General features: G+C 40.5%; 1 protein-coding gene across 12 annotated transcripts in view; it reads right to left on the bottom strand.

Moving 5' to 3' along the window:
* KMT2C (lysine methyltransferase 2C) overlaps positions 1–15,975 on the bottom strand; it is a 162,588-nt gene that overhangs the window by 11,621 nt on the left and 134,992 nt on the right. For 11 of the 12 annotated variants that reach the window (XM_063452686.1, XM_063452688.1, XM_063452693.1 and 8 more), the window contains 13 exons: positions 15,592–15,806; positions 15,412–15,485; positions 15,054–15,233; positions 10,391–12,841; positions 9,458–9,795; positions 6,796–8,540; positions 6,521–6,632; positions 6,062–6,140; positions 5,906–5,969; positions 4,490–4,722; positions 2,682–4,271; positions 2,084–2,299; positions 765–929 (listed from right to left, as the gene is read on the bottom strand). In XM_063452686.1, the coding sequence (XP_063308756.1) occupies positions 765–929; positions 2,084–2,299; positions 2,682–4,271; positions 4,490–4,722; positions 5,906–5,969; positions 6,062–6,140; positions 6,521–6,632; positions 6,796–8,540; positions 9,458–9,795; positions 10,391–12,841; positions 15,054–15,233; positions 15,412–15,485; positions 15,592–15,806 (7,462 nt within the window). The remainder of the gene's footprint in view (positions 1–764; positions 930–2,083; positions 2,300–2,681; positions 4,272–4,489; positions 4,723–5,905; positions 5,970–6,061; positions 6,141–6,520; positions 6,633–6,795; positions 8,541–9,457; positions 9,796–10,390; positions 12,842–15,053; positions 15,234–15,411; positions 15,486–15,591; positions 15,807–15,975) is intronic. The other variant, XM_063452690.1, reaches the window with a different exon arrangement.

Here is a 15,975-nt window from a genome sequence, read left to right as displayed (position 1 = left end):
TGATTATTCAAATAAAAACATTGCCACTGATCTTCAAACGAAAGCATTAAGCATGTGGGCACAAAAATTACATGTACAAGGGTCCAAAAGAGGTGGGGTCATTATGATTTTGGCAAAACATTGACATTAAAATAAATAAAACCTCCAAGATCTATGAATTCCTCAACCTTCTTCCCTAACCCTTCATGTTTTGTTTCAGTGTTTGTTGTAAGAATGTAATCTGCACGCCAAAATCCTGACTGATTTCTGATTGCACTAAAATAAATTAACATTGTACAGTGTGCCAAGTGTCACCCTGAAACCAGTATCTGCCACCATGCAGTCTGACCTCTTGTTCTCGTACTTATCGTTATGTTTAGATCAATTAATCAGCAAAATGTCTTGGAAACCTCAGTATTTCCCCATACATGTGTGCCTAAGCCAGCTTAGCTTGCATTATGTTGGTTTGGCAATTAAAGGACTCCAGAGTGTCCCAGTATTCACTCTGTTCTCTTTTGCAATCAGTAAAGCGAAGAGTTCACCACGACCTCCTGCTGCAGAGTGGCCGCTAAAATTGTAATTATTTTAATGTGATATCAATAGAAGACAGTTTTCTATTATCATTAGGCTATTTTACTACATTTAACAAAAAATTTTTTACCATATCGAACGCTTTGCTGTGTATTATGGGAAAGGTAGTCTACATAGCTGGAATGCCAACGTTAGCAATTCATTTATCTCATGCGCTGAAAGAGTGAATCTTGACTGTGTTGAAACATACAAACCTTAAATATCAACTGGGAATAATAATCTGAAACCCCTTCCAGGGAGGCACTGCCAAAGGTACCGAGTAAGCGGCTCCCAGCACTAATTGGGCCGGTTCCATAAGGGAGAAATTGTGCAAAATTCATTCCTACGATCGGCTCAATGAGGGGAAGCAAGGAGAGTTGCTGGAGATAAGAAAAAAGAGAAAAAGAAAACATGAAATTATCCATCCTTTACTTAGCAATCAGGACAGTAGGACTTACCATGAAATGAAACTGTACATTAAAAAGAAAAAAACACATTTTAAAAATATATAGTATAGGAATTTTATTCTACTCCCTGAATAAAACTGTAAGAAGGAAATTATCCTAATTATTATTTTAATAATTAATAATAAAGTTATTATTTTTATAGCGCCAACAGATTCCGCAGCGCTTTACAGTGACTTCTGTACCTCAAGTATCTTATATTGTGTATGATCATATTAATTATAGTAGGACCTCCCCAGCAAATCCCCTATTCCATTTTGTCTACCTACTCACAGGCGAAGGTGCATTCTCTCTATGTAACATATTATGCACCACTAGTTCGATAATGGCAACAGGACTCAGCACGATCAGTTTTATTCATGTTTTAGTTATTCATTAGATTATTACGCACTCTGTGCTCTTCGAGATCTTTTGATGCACATATATTATCTTTTACTTTAATTTAAAAGAGGACTGAGTACTCTGCAAAGGGCAATACATGAGCATTCATAGTCCATCACGATATAGGTTATTGTATGCACTGTACTATCATTTTCTTGTATTACCTACTTTTGTAGGGATAAGTCAATGCCATATTACCGGTGTCTGTTACACATATGCCTCAATAAAAACAATGAAATAAAAATATTACAGCGGAACTCAAAACTTTCCATTTGGCACTGGCAAATGAAGATTTATCCCCCATGAGTATGCCATGGACCCTCCAGAATTGCATTGGAGAGTATTTTTTAAGGCCTGGCTAGTAACATAGGATATTCATTTTTAATCCTGATAATTGAATATGGATACACCTTACAGACAGACAAAGCACAATGCTAGCCATTCGTAGAACGCTTATTAAAAGGTGCTGGTCTTGCTAGAAAATCCCATGTACACGCACTATACATACATACATATATATATATATATATATATATATATATATATATATATATATATATATATATATATACACACACACACACACACACATACACAAAGCCAATTTCCCACACAAACTACTGCAGAAACGGTCAGCATGCTCCACTATTAATGTATGTGTCCATGGAACACATCGGAGGCACCTTTACCTGTTTTATATGTGTAAATGTTTCTGAATTGTTGTAAATGGCGGGCCTCTGCTCTTCTTCCTTCTTCCTCTTTTTGGATCGCGGCGTTGCTTTCTCCACAGCCCTTTGTACACGTTTGTTCCTCGGTTTCTTCTTGTCCATATCAAAATCCGTTCTGTGGAGCATGCTTTGGTTAATCTTAAACCCGTCTGGCGGTTCTTTCATTTCTGAAACGTGCTGAAGAAAGAGAATTAAATAAGTTTCTCGTTCAGGTTTTAAAACATTTTGCAAAAATTAAAACATTTACTCTACTTCGTTGTATAACATTACAAACGATCACCTCACAAGGTTCCTTAGCTTGTTGGAGAGATAAATACAACAAAAATGCAAATGAATATATAATGTTAGAAAAACTATCACAAAAGCTACTTTCAGGCAAGACTACTATCCAGAATGTGGACAGAATAAGAGAAATATATGCTTTAAAAGTTGATCAACTCAAGATAGTATGTACATTTTTTGGTCCTGAATAGGTAGATACTATGTACATAAATGGACATTTTTAATGGCTAAATTTAAATCCATAATATCAACCACCTTTTTGGGAAGACACACTTACCAACGCATTCATTTGGCTTGGCCTATCAGTTATCTTTGCTTCAATTGCACAGTCCTCTTCTGATCGTACATGTTCCTCAGATTTCTGATGCAAAAGCAATGGCTGCTTTTTATTTTTGAGTAAGTGTTTCAGTAATTCATTTCCTGAGGGACCAGAAGCTGTATAAGAAGGTATCTCCAATGAAAGTGCATTGTGCGATGTGGCTTTGTCATCTTCTGTCTTAAGTCCGACAGAATGTTTTATTTTATTGTCTGTGTCTTCAGGAGACTGGTGGTCTTCTGTTTGCTCCAATTTTATATCTTGAATTTTTAAAATATCTTTTGTGTGAAGTGGGACTGCATCTTGGCCCAGACTGGTCTCTTTCAATCTTTTCTTCACATCGGTGGGCAAAAGTGGATCTTCCAACTCCATATTGTCCTTATTTGCACATTTGGGAGTTGATGAACGAATTAAATCAGCAGCATGTTCTTCTTGGTAGCAGAGTTCACTGGGAACATTGACTGCTGGGGTTGAGGCATCAGAAAGGCTTGGGGTTAATGGTGCAGTGGTGTCAGAACGAGGAGTTGATGGTGACTTGACAGATTCAGCGTCTTCATCCTTTTTCTTTTTCCGAGGTCTTTTCTTTTTTCCTTTTTCTTCAGGAATTATTTCAGAATACACCTGAATGAGGGACTGACTCGACCCTTGAAAATTAGATGTATTAATTGCAAAGAGGCTCTGACTGGAAGAATTCCCATCATCAGCTGTTGGAGAAGATGAGATTCCAGACACAAATGAAGATCTAGGATGTGCCTGTGCAAACCCAGAACCAGATTTTTTTCCAGGTGATTGTTTAATTGCTGAAAATTGGGGTTCTCCAGAAACAGATTGAGTTTCTTGTTTAAATGACTGCTTCAGTGGCCTCCTCTCAGATGTCTGGATAAATGGAGTAGTTGGAGGAGAACCCTGCTGCATGCTTTGATGGGGTAAAGCAAGGCCTACTGGCGCTTGTGACTGTGGAGACTGCATGAATTCACTGGGTAATTCAGAAGTAAAATAGGGCATCTGCTGCAAAGGTCTGTTATTCAAGTCTGGTGCAACCAAGCCATGTTTCTCCATTTCGATTCTCTGCTGCAAAGCACGTTGACGATCGACTTCTTGCATGAGCTGTATTCGTTGGCGCTCTTGCTGTTCTCGTAACCTTTCTTTGCGCTCTCGCTCCTGAAAGGTTTCACTGAATGGATTGTTGTCATCAAATTCCACTCTTGGTGGTGCATTAGAAGCAGCATTAGCAACCACTGGACCCTGGACATCTGAATTTAATGGGTGCTGCATCCTAGGTGCAGTCATAGGAACAAGAGCTCTGGGCATATTTGAAGGTTGCCATCCTGGTAAGTTGGGCATCCTGGGTTGTGCAGGTAAGATAAGTCCCCCAGGGTGCAGTGTTTGGGGAATTGGGAGGCTTTGCTGGTTCATGGATGGTGGTACACCCTGAATCAATGCTTGTTGTGGTGGGACTCCAGGTATCAAAGGGGTCACTGAAAACTGAGAATGCTGCTTATTCCTGTACTCTTCAATAAGCTCTGTGTGTTCTTTCTGTTGTTTTCGGATCTGGGAACAAAACACACTGATTAGATAATATACGGATAAGCTTAAATAGTGTGCAGACTCTAATGTGGACTACACGAGACAAACAATACACAAAAATGTAATTTGAAATTACTGTTGGTAGATTTTTAGGAGTAAAAGATGTCTCAAGCTTCAGAATTAAACTAAACTCATGACCACCATCAAATTCTTCTCAAGTGCTAGTCAAGCAGTTTATTTACCTGTTCTAGCTGCTTCTGGACCATGCTCTGCTGCTCAGTGACATGTTTCAGCTGCTCTGCATCTTCTTCAGGAAATTCGCGACCTGCCTTCTTAGCCGTACGCTGCTTGGCAGAAAGCGCCTTTTTGGATTTTCGGTGAGCTCCAATTTGATCTTCTAGAAATTTTTGCTGAATTTGAAGAAGCTGCTGTGTCTCCTTAAGCCACTCTTCATATTGCTGTTTCTGAGAGTCATCTGGGGATAGAGGTTAAATATTTTTTCCCTTCAATCAGAGCTCATTTTCAGAATTGTATATTAATGTTGCTTTAAATACATACGGTATATATTTTTAAACCAGGTACTGTTAGTTATTGGTACTAAAGTAAACTAATTTTTTAAGAGACCAATTTAAATAAAAAGTATCTGATGTGCAACATAAATAATTCATTTTTGGGATTATAGACTTTTTTTATTATAGTAATTTACTTAAAATTATTCTATAGTGTAATGAATTCAAATGTAATCCGTACACTATAGTTCCTGCTGTTGGGGGCAGGGGGAAGGGGAGAGGCTTAATGCTTTCCTATGGGGATTTTACCGACGCTTGATGTCCTCCTGCAGAATGTGATAATGTCCAGCGTCAGTTAGGGGGCCAAAAGTGAAAATGAAATGAATGCTAAGCTGATCTCCAAGATGAGACTGAGGAATAAAGAATCAACAGACATGCTGTCTCCCATGATTATACAAGGAGCTCTCAAGCATGAACAGGGATATTAACTGAATTCAAAATGTAAAGCAGCACTATAGTGATCCTCTGCCATTGTGGTCCCCTCTCTGGTTATGGAAAGGTGAAACAAAAACCTTTTTACTTACCTTGTTCCAACGCCTAGGTCTATGAGGTCACGGCAATGGGGGAACCCAATATGCAGCAAGACCTGCCCGCTCAATTAGAGGTTCCCCTAAGGAAAGCATTTAATCAAAGCTTTCCTATGGGGATTTTTAAGACATTTAACTCATTGTTTGCATGAGGACGTACAGCATCGTGTCAAGGAAGAGCCTCAAGTGGGTCTTTGGAAGCGGCTGTCTTAACCCTGCAATGTAAACATTAAAGTTTCTCTGAAACTAGGTGTAAGGGAACAGGGGTACCGTGGTCTGAGTTCTTATAGTGCCCTTTCAAGCACAAAAAATAGTCACATTTAAAACAGAATTTTCCCATATGGCTATTTTGGTCTCACATTTCTCACAATTCTCACTTTAGTAAATAACCTTGTGTGCTGTTCTGGGCTTTTAACGCATTCAAATGACAGAGTACAAAATGTACCGTCTGTAAGGTATTAAAGGGCCATGTGGGCCACAACTTGAGAATCATCACATATATCACAGACGGCAACAAAAACTGCATTATTAACGACTTAATGTAAAACATGTTTACACTTACTAACAAATCCTGGTCCAAAGTTGAGAGGACTGGGCCTGATCATTTGGGGTGGTATGCTACCATCCTGCAAATAACACAAACCGCATTTTGATCAAAACCACAAACTAAACATATGTTTATACTGCTGGGAAACAGAGAGATTGTCACAGGGCTTACCTGAGCATTTGCTTGTTGGACAATATTTGGACCTTCAACTGGTTGTGTTCCTGGGATTTGTGGCGTTATAAAAGGAAACCTGTACAAATAAGCGGAAAAATGATTAAGATTTCATTTACGGCAACATATCAGTGCTGTTCTACATGGATAGCATATTCTAAAACCCAGGCACACAAAAAACTAATAAAAAAATCTATAACATCTAGAAGGATTAGTTCTTAAAGCAAGGCTGGGAACCTGAAGCTGGCTTTGTTACACTGCACTCCACACTGCTGGTCGCTACCTGCAATCTACAATAAGATTATTCTGCAGGAATCATTAATCATTCACACATATAGATGGTGATTTTAGCGAGAACACAATGAGAATTTTATTCTTTTCAGGTATGTCCTGTGATGGACAAACAATACAGTCATGTACTGCAGAAGCATCCCACATTTCAATTAAGTATATACATACCTGGTCATCACCATCTGCGGCATGCCCATGTTGTTTTGTGCCATCACCTTATTTATGCCCTTTAGAGCCACCATTTTTGCTTTCATTATAGGATCAGTAATTGCATCAAAATCTGAAATTGAAATAAACGTATTTACTGGAAAATAGTACAGGTAAGACATCGATAAAGAAAATTGTGTCTTTGTTTCGCATGAAATGGGAATAATATTTTTTATAGTGTATTTGCAATTTTACCATCAATTATATATTTTTAACGCATGAGACACTGAACTTACCAATGTTTGGAAAACATGTCTCTGAGCGCTGTCGAATCATTGCTTGCATTTGTCTTTGTTGCTGCTGTTCTTGTCGTTCTTGATCCAAAAGATCTTGCAACAATAGAGGCTGTTCCTCCAAAAGGAGCGGCCTCTCACGGTTTTGCTGTGACCCAGGCAAGCCACTAGGACATTGTTGGCTAGCAAGAGGCATGGCTTGATTAGATTGATCCCCACTGGCAAAAGTATGTCCACCTGGCTGACTGGAAATAAAACCTGGATTTGTTGGGGATTCCTGTGAAATGTCATGGTTTAGTCTTGGTCCCATGTTTGTAGTTAAGGAATGGTCCATAGCTTGACCAGAAGGTACTGCATTTTGGGAAACACCAGTTTGAGAACTAGTCAGAATTGCTGGTGTGGTACCAGGTGGCGTACCCATTGTTTGCATGTCAGCAGATTCCGACTGGTCACTCTTTAACAGGCTTGTTAGAACGGGTGAGGATTCTGGTAGGTCGCAAGAACCTAAAACATCTTGTGCAGATGCTTGTGTTGTACCTTCAGTTAGATTTGGATTAGGCATGCTCTCCTGAACTCCAGTCTCTGATGGCTCACCAATGCATGCTGCTATGGCAGCTACTTCTTCATGTTGTTGAGTGTTTGCTGCCTCCATACTCTGATCACTCTGCATTTCAGACACAGATTTATCTGTTGTACTTGGAGAGATTATCTCTGTTTTTATTTTGTGAGGTGCGCTGGTTACATGCTGTGGTGAAAGTAAATTAGGAGAAGTTATCTTTTTTTCAGGTTCTTCCCTTACTTTAACGTCTTCATTCGGACATTGAATTTCCAACTTTTCATCCATTGCCTCACCAAGGTCCAAGTCTTCATTGAACAGGTCTTTCTTATCTTCAATATCATGCTCTGGATCTGTGTAAGCGATAATATCAAATTTACCTGACCTTAGAAGGTCATCTAGTTGAGGATCATTTGTTTCCAGATTATCTAGTGCATCCAACTCATCGCCCTTTCCATCGTCTGGATCTAAATTGATATTTTCAAGGTCTTCATCGTCTAAATCTTTAACTTCAACACCAACCAGATCCTTTACGTCCAAATCTTTATCAGAGGGGTCATCTTGATCAAGTTTCTCCTCCAACCCATTTGAAGTCTGGTTTCCAATTTGTAAGCTGCTGGTATCCTCATTTGAATTAGATGTAGATATAGGAGCTGATAAGTACATATCATTATTCATGTGTTGGCCCATTCCATGCATCAGGAGAACAGACTGATGTTCTGGATTTATGTGACCTTGTTGAGAAGACTGCATTAAATGTTCCATATTTGAAGCCATGTGCATTTGGTTTATCATACCAGAATGAGGAACGCGTGTTGGGTTCATCAGCCTTTGCCCTTGAAAATTTTGTCTTATAACATAACCCCCATGTCTTGGATGCTGAGAAGTTGTACCCACTAAATTAGGAGGTGGACCAAAAAGGATCGTTGGTCTGCCATCTGGTGGCCTGTGTCTTAGTTCAATGTATGCCTGACCAGAAATATTATGCTGCTGAACTTGCATTCCTTGGTGGGGAAAGTGTGGAGGAAGACTAACAGAATTATTCATTTGGGGGTTATTTGAAGGTCTAGTCAATTCAATAGACATGTCTCTTCTCAATTGCTGAGAACTTCCAGGAACTTGCATTTGTAATGAAGGTCCTAAAAAGCGCTCATGGCCTATTACAGAACCAGGACCCAAAGGAAATGGAAATCTGGGAAAAATAATACAAGGATTATACGTTAAAATATTAGAAGAACTGCCAAAAAATAAATAAAAAGCACATATAAAAAAAATTTATTTTGCAAATGTAGTTAAACCTCTAGTTAATACTAAAACATATTTGTATCATTAGAGGTAGTAAAGTTACAGAACAGTTTTAGAATATTGATGTTATCGGGATAATTTGACATAGAACAACATTTTAGCCTCATGCTGCTCCCTTGCCTATACTGGCTCTACATACATATATATACAAAGTGGGAGAATGAATTTACTAAATATATCACTATTACAACAACCTGCATAATCATAAAACAGAAGCCTTTAATGATATCTGCGGCACAATCTAAGGTACCCCCAAGCTCAGGATCCATGCAGAATTCTGACCTTGCACGAGACACTTGCAACTAAAGATACATAAGAGCAAATTGGACATACTTAATGCTACAAAGCTTGGTGCTAATTCCACATCGTATACCAATTCATTTAAAGCTGCAGGAATTTTGGCTTATGATAAGACAATCACACTGAACACGTTAATCTTCCTTTTTATCGCTCTCGTTATTCCATCTGTTACAAACTAGATTTGTGTGTCTTATATGTGCTTCAATGGAATAATCCTGTTGAGTTTACTTTTACATTTTCATGTACTGTTTACTTCTCCTAGTGACATGATGCAACTCCTGATTGCTGAAGTTTTATTAGAAAGTTTAAATATGATTGACTTACTCTGTTCCCTTTATATATCATAAAATAAACAAAATCAACCTTTCTTGGTATTTTTCTAAATGTATAGAAAGTTCCCCCATCTAACTTTATTTGCAACATTACACAACATTAACACACCATCTAAATTATGTTTTAAAACATAAAAAAAATGAACATCCACTTATCAGAACTGTGGCATACCTATGTCCAGACGGTGGCCTCATCTGGCCCAAGTTGGAAACATCTCCTGTAAGTTGTGGCCTACTGTACTGTCCATTTCCAGGATATGGTGCTCGTTGCTCTTTGGGATACGTGGTAAACCGTGGGCTTCCTTTTGGCCCAAGTGGGACTCTAACATTGCCAGGGTAAGGTGGTGGTGGCCTATTAAACACCTCATTTGGCCGATTGAGGGTTTCCTGCTGCCACTGGATAGGGTGCCCACCTTGTGTTATTTGCAGTGGATCAGCCAATGCCTTTTCCTGACGTACAGCATTTTTATGTTGTTGTTGTCGCAGAATGAGCTCTCGCAGCTTTTGACGCTGTTATGAAAAAACACAAAACAAAAACTCATAAGACTGCTTCAGAGGATGTATCGCAATTACAAAGGCAAACTAGTAACGGTTTAACAGAGCTTGACAAATTTAGTCCGGTTGTCTGATCTACATCTTTGGGTCATTAGGCAACAAAACTGTACCTGAACTATACAGATATGACATGAAGTACCCACCCAGCACAAAGCACCAATAAAATCTGTTATAGCATACAAGCAGCCACTTATACATTCATAAAGCACACAGTAATACATTTAGTAAAACACAGCACTAGTGTATCACCCACCATCTAGGGGTATTACATGGGAAATGGGTAGAATAAAGTAGGGTGGGAGAGATTGGTTTGTTTTTGGCACAGTTAAGTCTTGGTGCCAGGTGTCAAGTTCTCTGTGCAAAGGCTACCTGGCTACAGGGTACGACGAGCTCTGTCTTTCTACACTATTACAACTGTAAAAATTAAAATTGCACAAGTGTTACTAATAAGTCAAACAAGTAACAAACAGCTCAAATAACCTATTCAAATGTAAAACAATAACCTTTCACATGACACATTAAGGAAGTTAATCAAAGAGGTAACATTCACCTGTCTAAGTTTCTCTTCAGAGTCTACCTGTGAATTCTGTGCATCAGAAATCCCAGCAGCGCCTCCTTGTTGCATGGTAGAAAACTGCTGATCCTGAGGACTACCCGGCATATTAGGAGGGATGCCGAAATGCTCCTCTGATAGAGATCTTTGTTCAGCAATATCATGGTTTTCACTGAATGTGTCCATGGCATGCATTCGAGGTGTCCTTGGCGGCTGATCATAAGGATCATGTGCAGGACCAAACATGTCAGATGAACCTGGACCGGATAGTCTATTTTGAGGATTTCGATCTGATGGTCTTATAAAATGAGGCTGTACGGCAGGCCCTCTGTTTTGAGGAGGCTGCAGGAAGGCATCATGGTTGGAAAGCAGACCAGTCCTAACAAGAGGAGAATGATTAAAGTTTTCTGGAGCACCAGGCATTGGTGTTCGTGGTGGTTGAGCATATGGATCCAACAGAACAGGCCTAGGGGTTCGGGAAGGCTGGGAATAAGAGTCTATTTGAACAGGTCTTGGTGTCCCAGGTGGCTGAGAATAGGGATCTGATGGAATCGGCCGTGGTGTCCCAGGTGGCTGAGAATAGGGATCTGATGGAATTGGCCGTGGTGTCCCAGGTGGCTGAGAATAGGGATCTGATGGAATTGCCCGTGGTGTCCCAGGTGGCTGAGAATAGGGATCTGATGGAATTGGCCGTGGTGTCCCAGGTGGCTGAGAATAGGGATCTGATGGAATTGGCCGTGGTGTCCCAGGTGGCTGAGAATAGGGATCAGATGGAATTTGCCGTGGTGTCCCAGGTGGCTGAGAATAGGGATCAGATGGAATTTGCCGTGGTGTCCCAGGTGGCTGAGAATAGGGATCTGATGGAATGGGTCGTGGTGTCCCAGGTGGCTGAGAATATGGATCTGATGGAATCGGCCGTGGTGTCCCAGGAGGTTGAGAATAGGGATCTGATGGAATTGGCTTAGGTGTTCCAGGTGCCTGGGAATATGAATCAGAAGGAGCTGGTCTTGGTGTTCCAGGTGGTTGAGAATAAGGATCTAAAGTTATTGGCCTCGGAGTTCTAGGTGGCTGGGAGTATGGATCCATAACAGGCCTGAGAACTATTGACTGCGAAAAAGGATCATGGTGTCGCTTATTTAAAGAAGGCTGAACAAACACATCTCCTATAACTGGTCTAGGCGTAGACGGCTGCTGGCTGTAAGGATCAACTGATTGTGCAGATGGTCTTGGAGTTGAAGGCTGTTGGAGGTAAGGGTCAACAGGTCTTTGAGGTGTAGGAGATGGCAAGTAGGGGTTAGTTACTGGACGGGGTGTTCCAGGAGGTTGTGCATATGGATCCTGTGTACTTGGCTTTGACTGACAAATTGATTGGGAAACAGGGTCACTGTGCTGTCTCATAAACCTAGGTGGATGAGTAAATGAATCATTCAATCCAGAACGACTAAGAGACACAGTTTGGTTGTAAAGCTCATGTGAGAAGCTGTCAGGTCTTGGGGTCAAAACAGGTCTATCGTATGGATCTGCAGACATGCGTCTTGGTGTTGTGGGCATTGAACTGTAAGCATCCTGAGGGGACTGAGGTGGACGCAATGGGGTTTTAAATGGTGCGGGGCTACCTTCTGAAACACCAGGCGTAGGAGTTAGAGGTGGCCTTGAATATGGATCAAACATTTTAGCAGAAACCACAGGTTGCCTTTGAAACCTTTCTGACCTAGGAGAAAACTTTGTAAAATGGTCATTGTTTCCAGGCACTAATGAATTGTCTCCAGATGGGTCTGCATTAATAGACATCCTTACTAATGTCAATGGTTTGGAGAATTGTTCTGGTGTCATTAAGGATCTTTGAGAATCTGCAAACGTTAGAGATGGGTCACTGCTGATGGGGGAAGAGCACGAATCTCTGACTGGGGATGGTCTATTATCTGCTCCATCACTGCTGGTGATTGATCTGGAAGAGCAAATATCCATGGGGGAGCCAGAGTTCCTTCTGGAATAGCTCTGTGGAGGTCTTGGTGTCCCAACCATTTTTGCATATGGATCAACAGGAGATGTTGGTCGGGAATTTGAAGATCCAGGCGAAAACATCTGTGGTGAATGTGGTTGGGATGCTTGAGATAACTGGAGGGGGTCCTGTAACTGTAATCTGGTTGGGGTTGGAGGAGGAGCTTGAGGTTTTAAAAAAACATCATCAGAGTATGAGGGAGTGCCGGGCAGTGAGTGCTTGGAAAAACCATCTTTACTAAAAGACTGCTGAAGGGGGGAGATGCTGCCCTGCTGGGGTGTTAAAGGACTCTGTACCCCACTATTTGGGGTATCACTTCCAGATTGGCTCAAATGATGCTGGGATCCAAATTGTTGCTGCTGCTGCTGTTGCTGCTCATTCTTCACTTGCTCAAGCTTTTGGGTGGCTTCGATTTTCGCCTGTTGCTTACTCTTCTGGCGCATTTGCTGCAGAATAAGATGATGGAAGTGATTAGTATGAAGGAAGGAATGAAGTGCTTTTAAATACAAATTTACAAATATTTCAAAGTAAATTTAATTAGTATTTTAAAAAATGCATATATTCAAGAACAGCAGCTATGGCAACCCTTTAATTGAAGCATGCATTAAAACAATAACAGGAGGGAGAGTTTATGTGGTTTTCTTGAACAGTTTTACTTTGAATGAGAGTCCCTGATTACCAACGGTCTGGTCCCCATAAGAGGAATGACATTCCACACTTCCTTCTAGCCCAGGGGAAAGCGACCTTCAGCAGTGAAGATGTTGTGAACTACATCTCCCCTGATACTTTGCCTGCATTATTACTGTGAGAGCATTTTAGGAGATGATCTAGACCACCACATCTGGAGTGCTGAAGGTGGTGAATTCCTGCTCTAGCCATACCAATTCATACAAAAAAAGGCAGTGTTTACATCGCTGCCTAGGAACACCTCTAGTGGCAGTCACTCTAACTGCCACTAGAGGTGCTTCCTATCTATGTGCAACACTGGCATTCCGAATCTCCATGGAGGCACTGAATGTTCCCTATAGAGATACATTGATTCAATGCATCTCTATGAGGAGATGTTAATGGGCAGAGCATGGTGTTTTACCGCACATGTGAAGTAGCCTCTCAATGCTTTCATTTGGGAAGGCATTGTATTGGCAGAGATCATCAAGATTGATAATCTCAGCCATGGAGACGGAACCAGTCGCGGCAAGACCAGCACAGTGTGGGAGATAAGAAAGGTTTTAAACTGTACTCCATGCATATTGGGGCCAGGGACTCATTTGTATTTCTGCCACTATAGTGTTCCTTTAAGAATTTTGTTCATTATGTGCCATGGCTTAATTCCAAGGAGTTGGAGATTTCCTTTGCATCCCTGCTCAGCCTGTAGGGGATTTACAAATATCTCACCTGATCTGGCCACTCTGCTTGACATGGCAATATGACAACACTGTACCTCATTTATCAGAAAAGATGCTCCCTTACAGTTTGGTATGTACAGTTAGGTTATTTATCTCTGAGATTTCCTCAAGTAGAGTTAGTAGGTCATACAATAACAGAGAAAACAAACCAATATAGATTTTAAGAATTTATCTGTTCCTGACTTTTGTCTGTGTTACCAAATTAGGCTCAAAAGTTTTGTTGCCCACATTATGAAAAAAAATAAATGAATAAACACCAGCAATCACGGAAAAAAACTAAAAGCTACAATTCTGCATGGATTTAATTAAATGGTATTCATTTTGTGGATGGAAATACTCCATTCTGGTTTGGTCCTACATACAATGGACCCTGAATGTCCCATATTACTGCCCTTAAGAGGGGAGTGATTTTGAGATGATCAGCTGTGCAAGGTTCTCGGATATGCTTAGAGTAAATATCAATCACAGTGCCGTGACATGCCACCAATGGAGAGCACTGACACCACTGAATATCGTGTACGGGTAAATACCAATATTTTGTTCTGCAGCAGGCCAAGGTAACATTGAGAAATTAGTCACATTGATTTAAAGGAGCACTTTAGGGTCAGGAACAGAAACCTATTCCTGACTCTAGAGGGTTAAAAACACCATATAGGCAACCTGGTCCCCTCATATAGTAAAATCTTACTTGTATTCAAGTCTGGAGCTGCAGGATTTGTCCCAGTTTCCTGTAGACCTGCCCACTGCCTGCTGACACCAGCAGAAGTGGTAGCCTGATCCAATCACAATGCTTCCCCATAGGATTGGCTGAGACTGACAAAGAGGCAGATCAGGGGCAGAGGCAGCACAATTTAAACAGAGCCCTGGCCAATCAGCATCTCCTCATAGAGATGAACTGAATCAATGAATCTCTATGAGGAAAGTTCAGTGTCTGCATGCAGATGGAAGAGACACTGAATGTTTGGATGCATTTTAGGCAGCCATGACCCAGGAAGGATCTCTAAAAGCCATCTGAGGAGTGGCCAGTGAAGTTATCACTAGGCTGTAATGTAAACACTGCATTTTCTCTGAAAAGACAGCGTTTACAGCAAACAGCCTGAAGGGAATGATTCTACTCACCAGAATAAATTCAATAAGCTGGTGACTATAGTCTCCCTGTAACTTTTACCAAAATGTAGAGAAAAAAAATAAAGAAAGGAAAAATCCCTGTTGGTTTCTTTAATGAAAATAAAATGTTTAAAAAATATCATACCTGTCTGAATTTCCATTCCTGTTCATGTTCAGATTCTCTTTGCTTCAGAGGATCTTTAAAAAGGTCTGATTCTATTCGGGAATTCTGTTCGATAATGTCATGTGGTTGCCGTTTTAATGAGTCATTAGACATTTGCACCTTATTTATGCGTAAGGCTGCCCGATTATCCCTGGCTTTTTGCTGAAACCAAGAGAAAGAAAGTGATTTTGGACTAAGAGCAAGTTGTAAGAAAACTGTTTTTATGATGGCCTATTTCTCTCCTGCTGTAGAAATACAACAAACAATTCTGAAGGTGTATGTGAGTTCCAGTCCATAATCCCTCTATTTACTACAAATAATGATGGGGAGCTTTTCTTACCACATAAGGTGCTCTTTCTTGAGAGCTTGCTTTCCTCCAAAGTTTAGCGATTTGCTTTACCCGTGTAGTCCAATCTATGTGCATAAAGAAAAAATCATAACCTGTAAATACTGGAAAGGAAAAGAGAGGAAGGGAAAAAAATAAGCTTAAAAAAAAAAAACAACAACAAAAAACTCTTACCTGGAAATTCTTCCTTCAGATTCAGGAAATTGACATTCGTATATAACACAGGAGCGACTGTTGCCATTTCGCCCAGTGCCTCCTCTTTCTCCCACTTCAGTGTGCTCCGCTGTGCATTGGACATGGTATCACCTTCTGACTCCATAATAGGAGGCTGCACGTTCCACATACTACCAGGATCACTCACCATTCCTTGATACAAGGGCTTCTTATCCCTGGCAAATTAAGACTTGTTATGAGATACCCAGCCACACAGATACTCAACTAGAAATACATTCAATTAGGTCCAGTTTATTCAAAGCAGCCCAGGAAGAAAGTAACAGGAGATATACTTACCAGAAGCTTTCACTTGTGGGTGCCTCAATATTCTTTAAGGGGGCTGAC

The sequence above is a fragment of the Pelobates fuscus genome, chromosome 4 (assembly GCF_036172605.1).
Source record: "Pelobates fuscus isolate aPelFus1 chromosome 4, aPelFus1.pri, whole genome shotgun sequence".
NCBI lineage: Eukaryota > Metazoa > Chordata > Amphibia > Anura > Pelobatidae > Pelobates > Pelobates fuscus.
The sequence above is the reverse complement of the archived record's forward strand: the minus strand, read 5'-3'. Positions and strand labels throughout refer to the sequence as shown.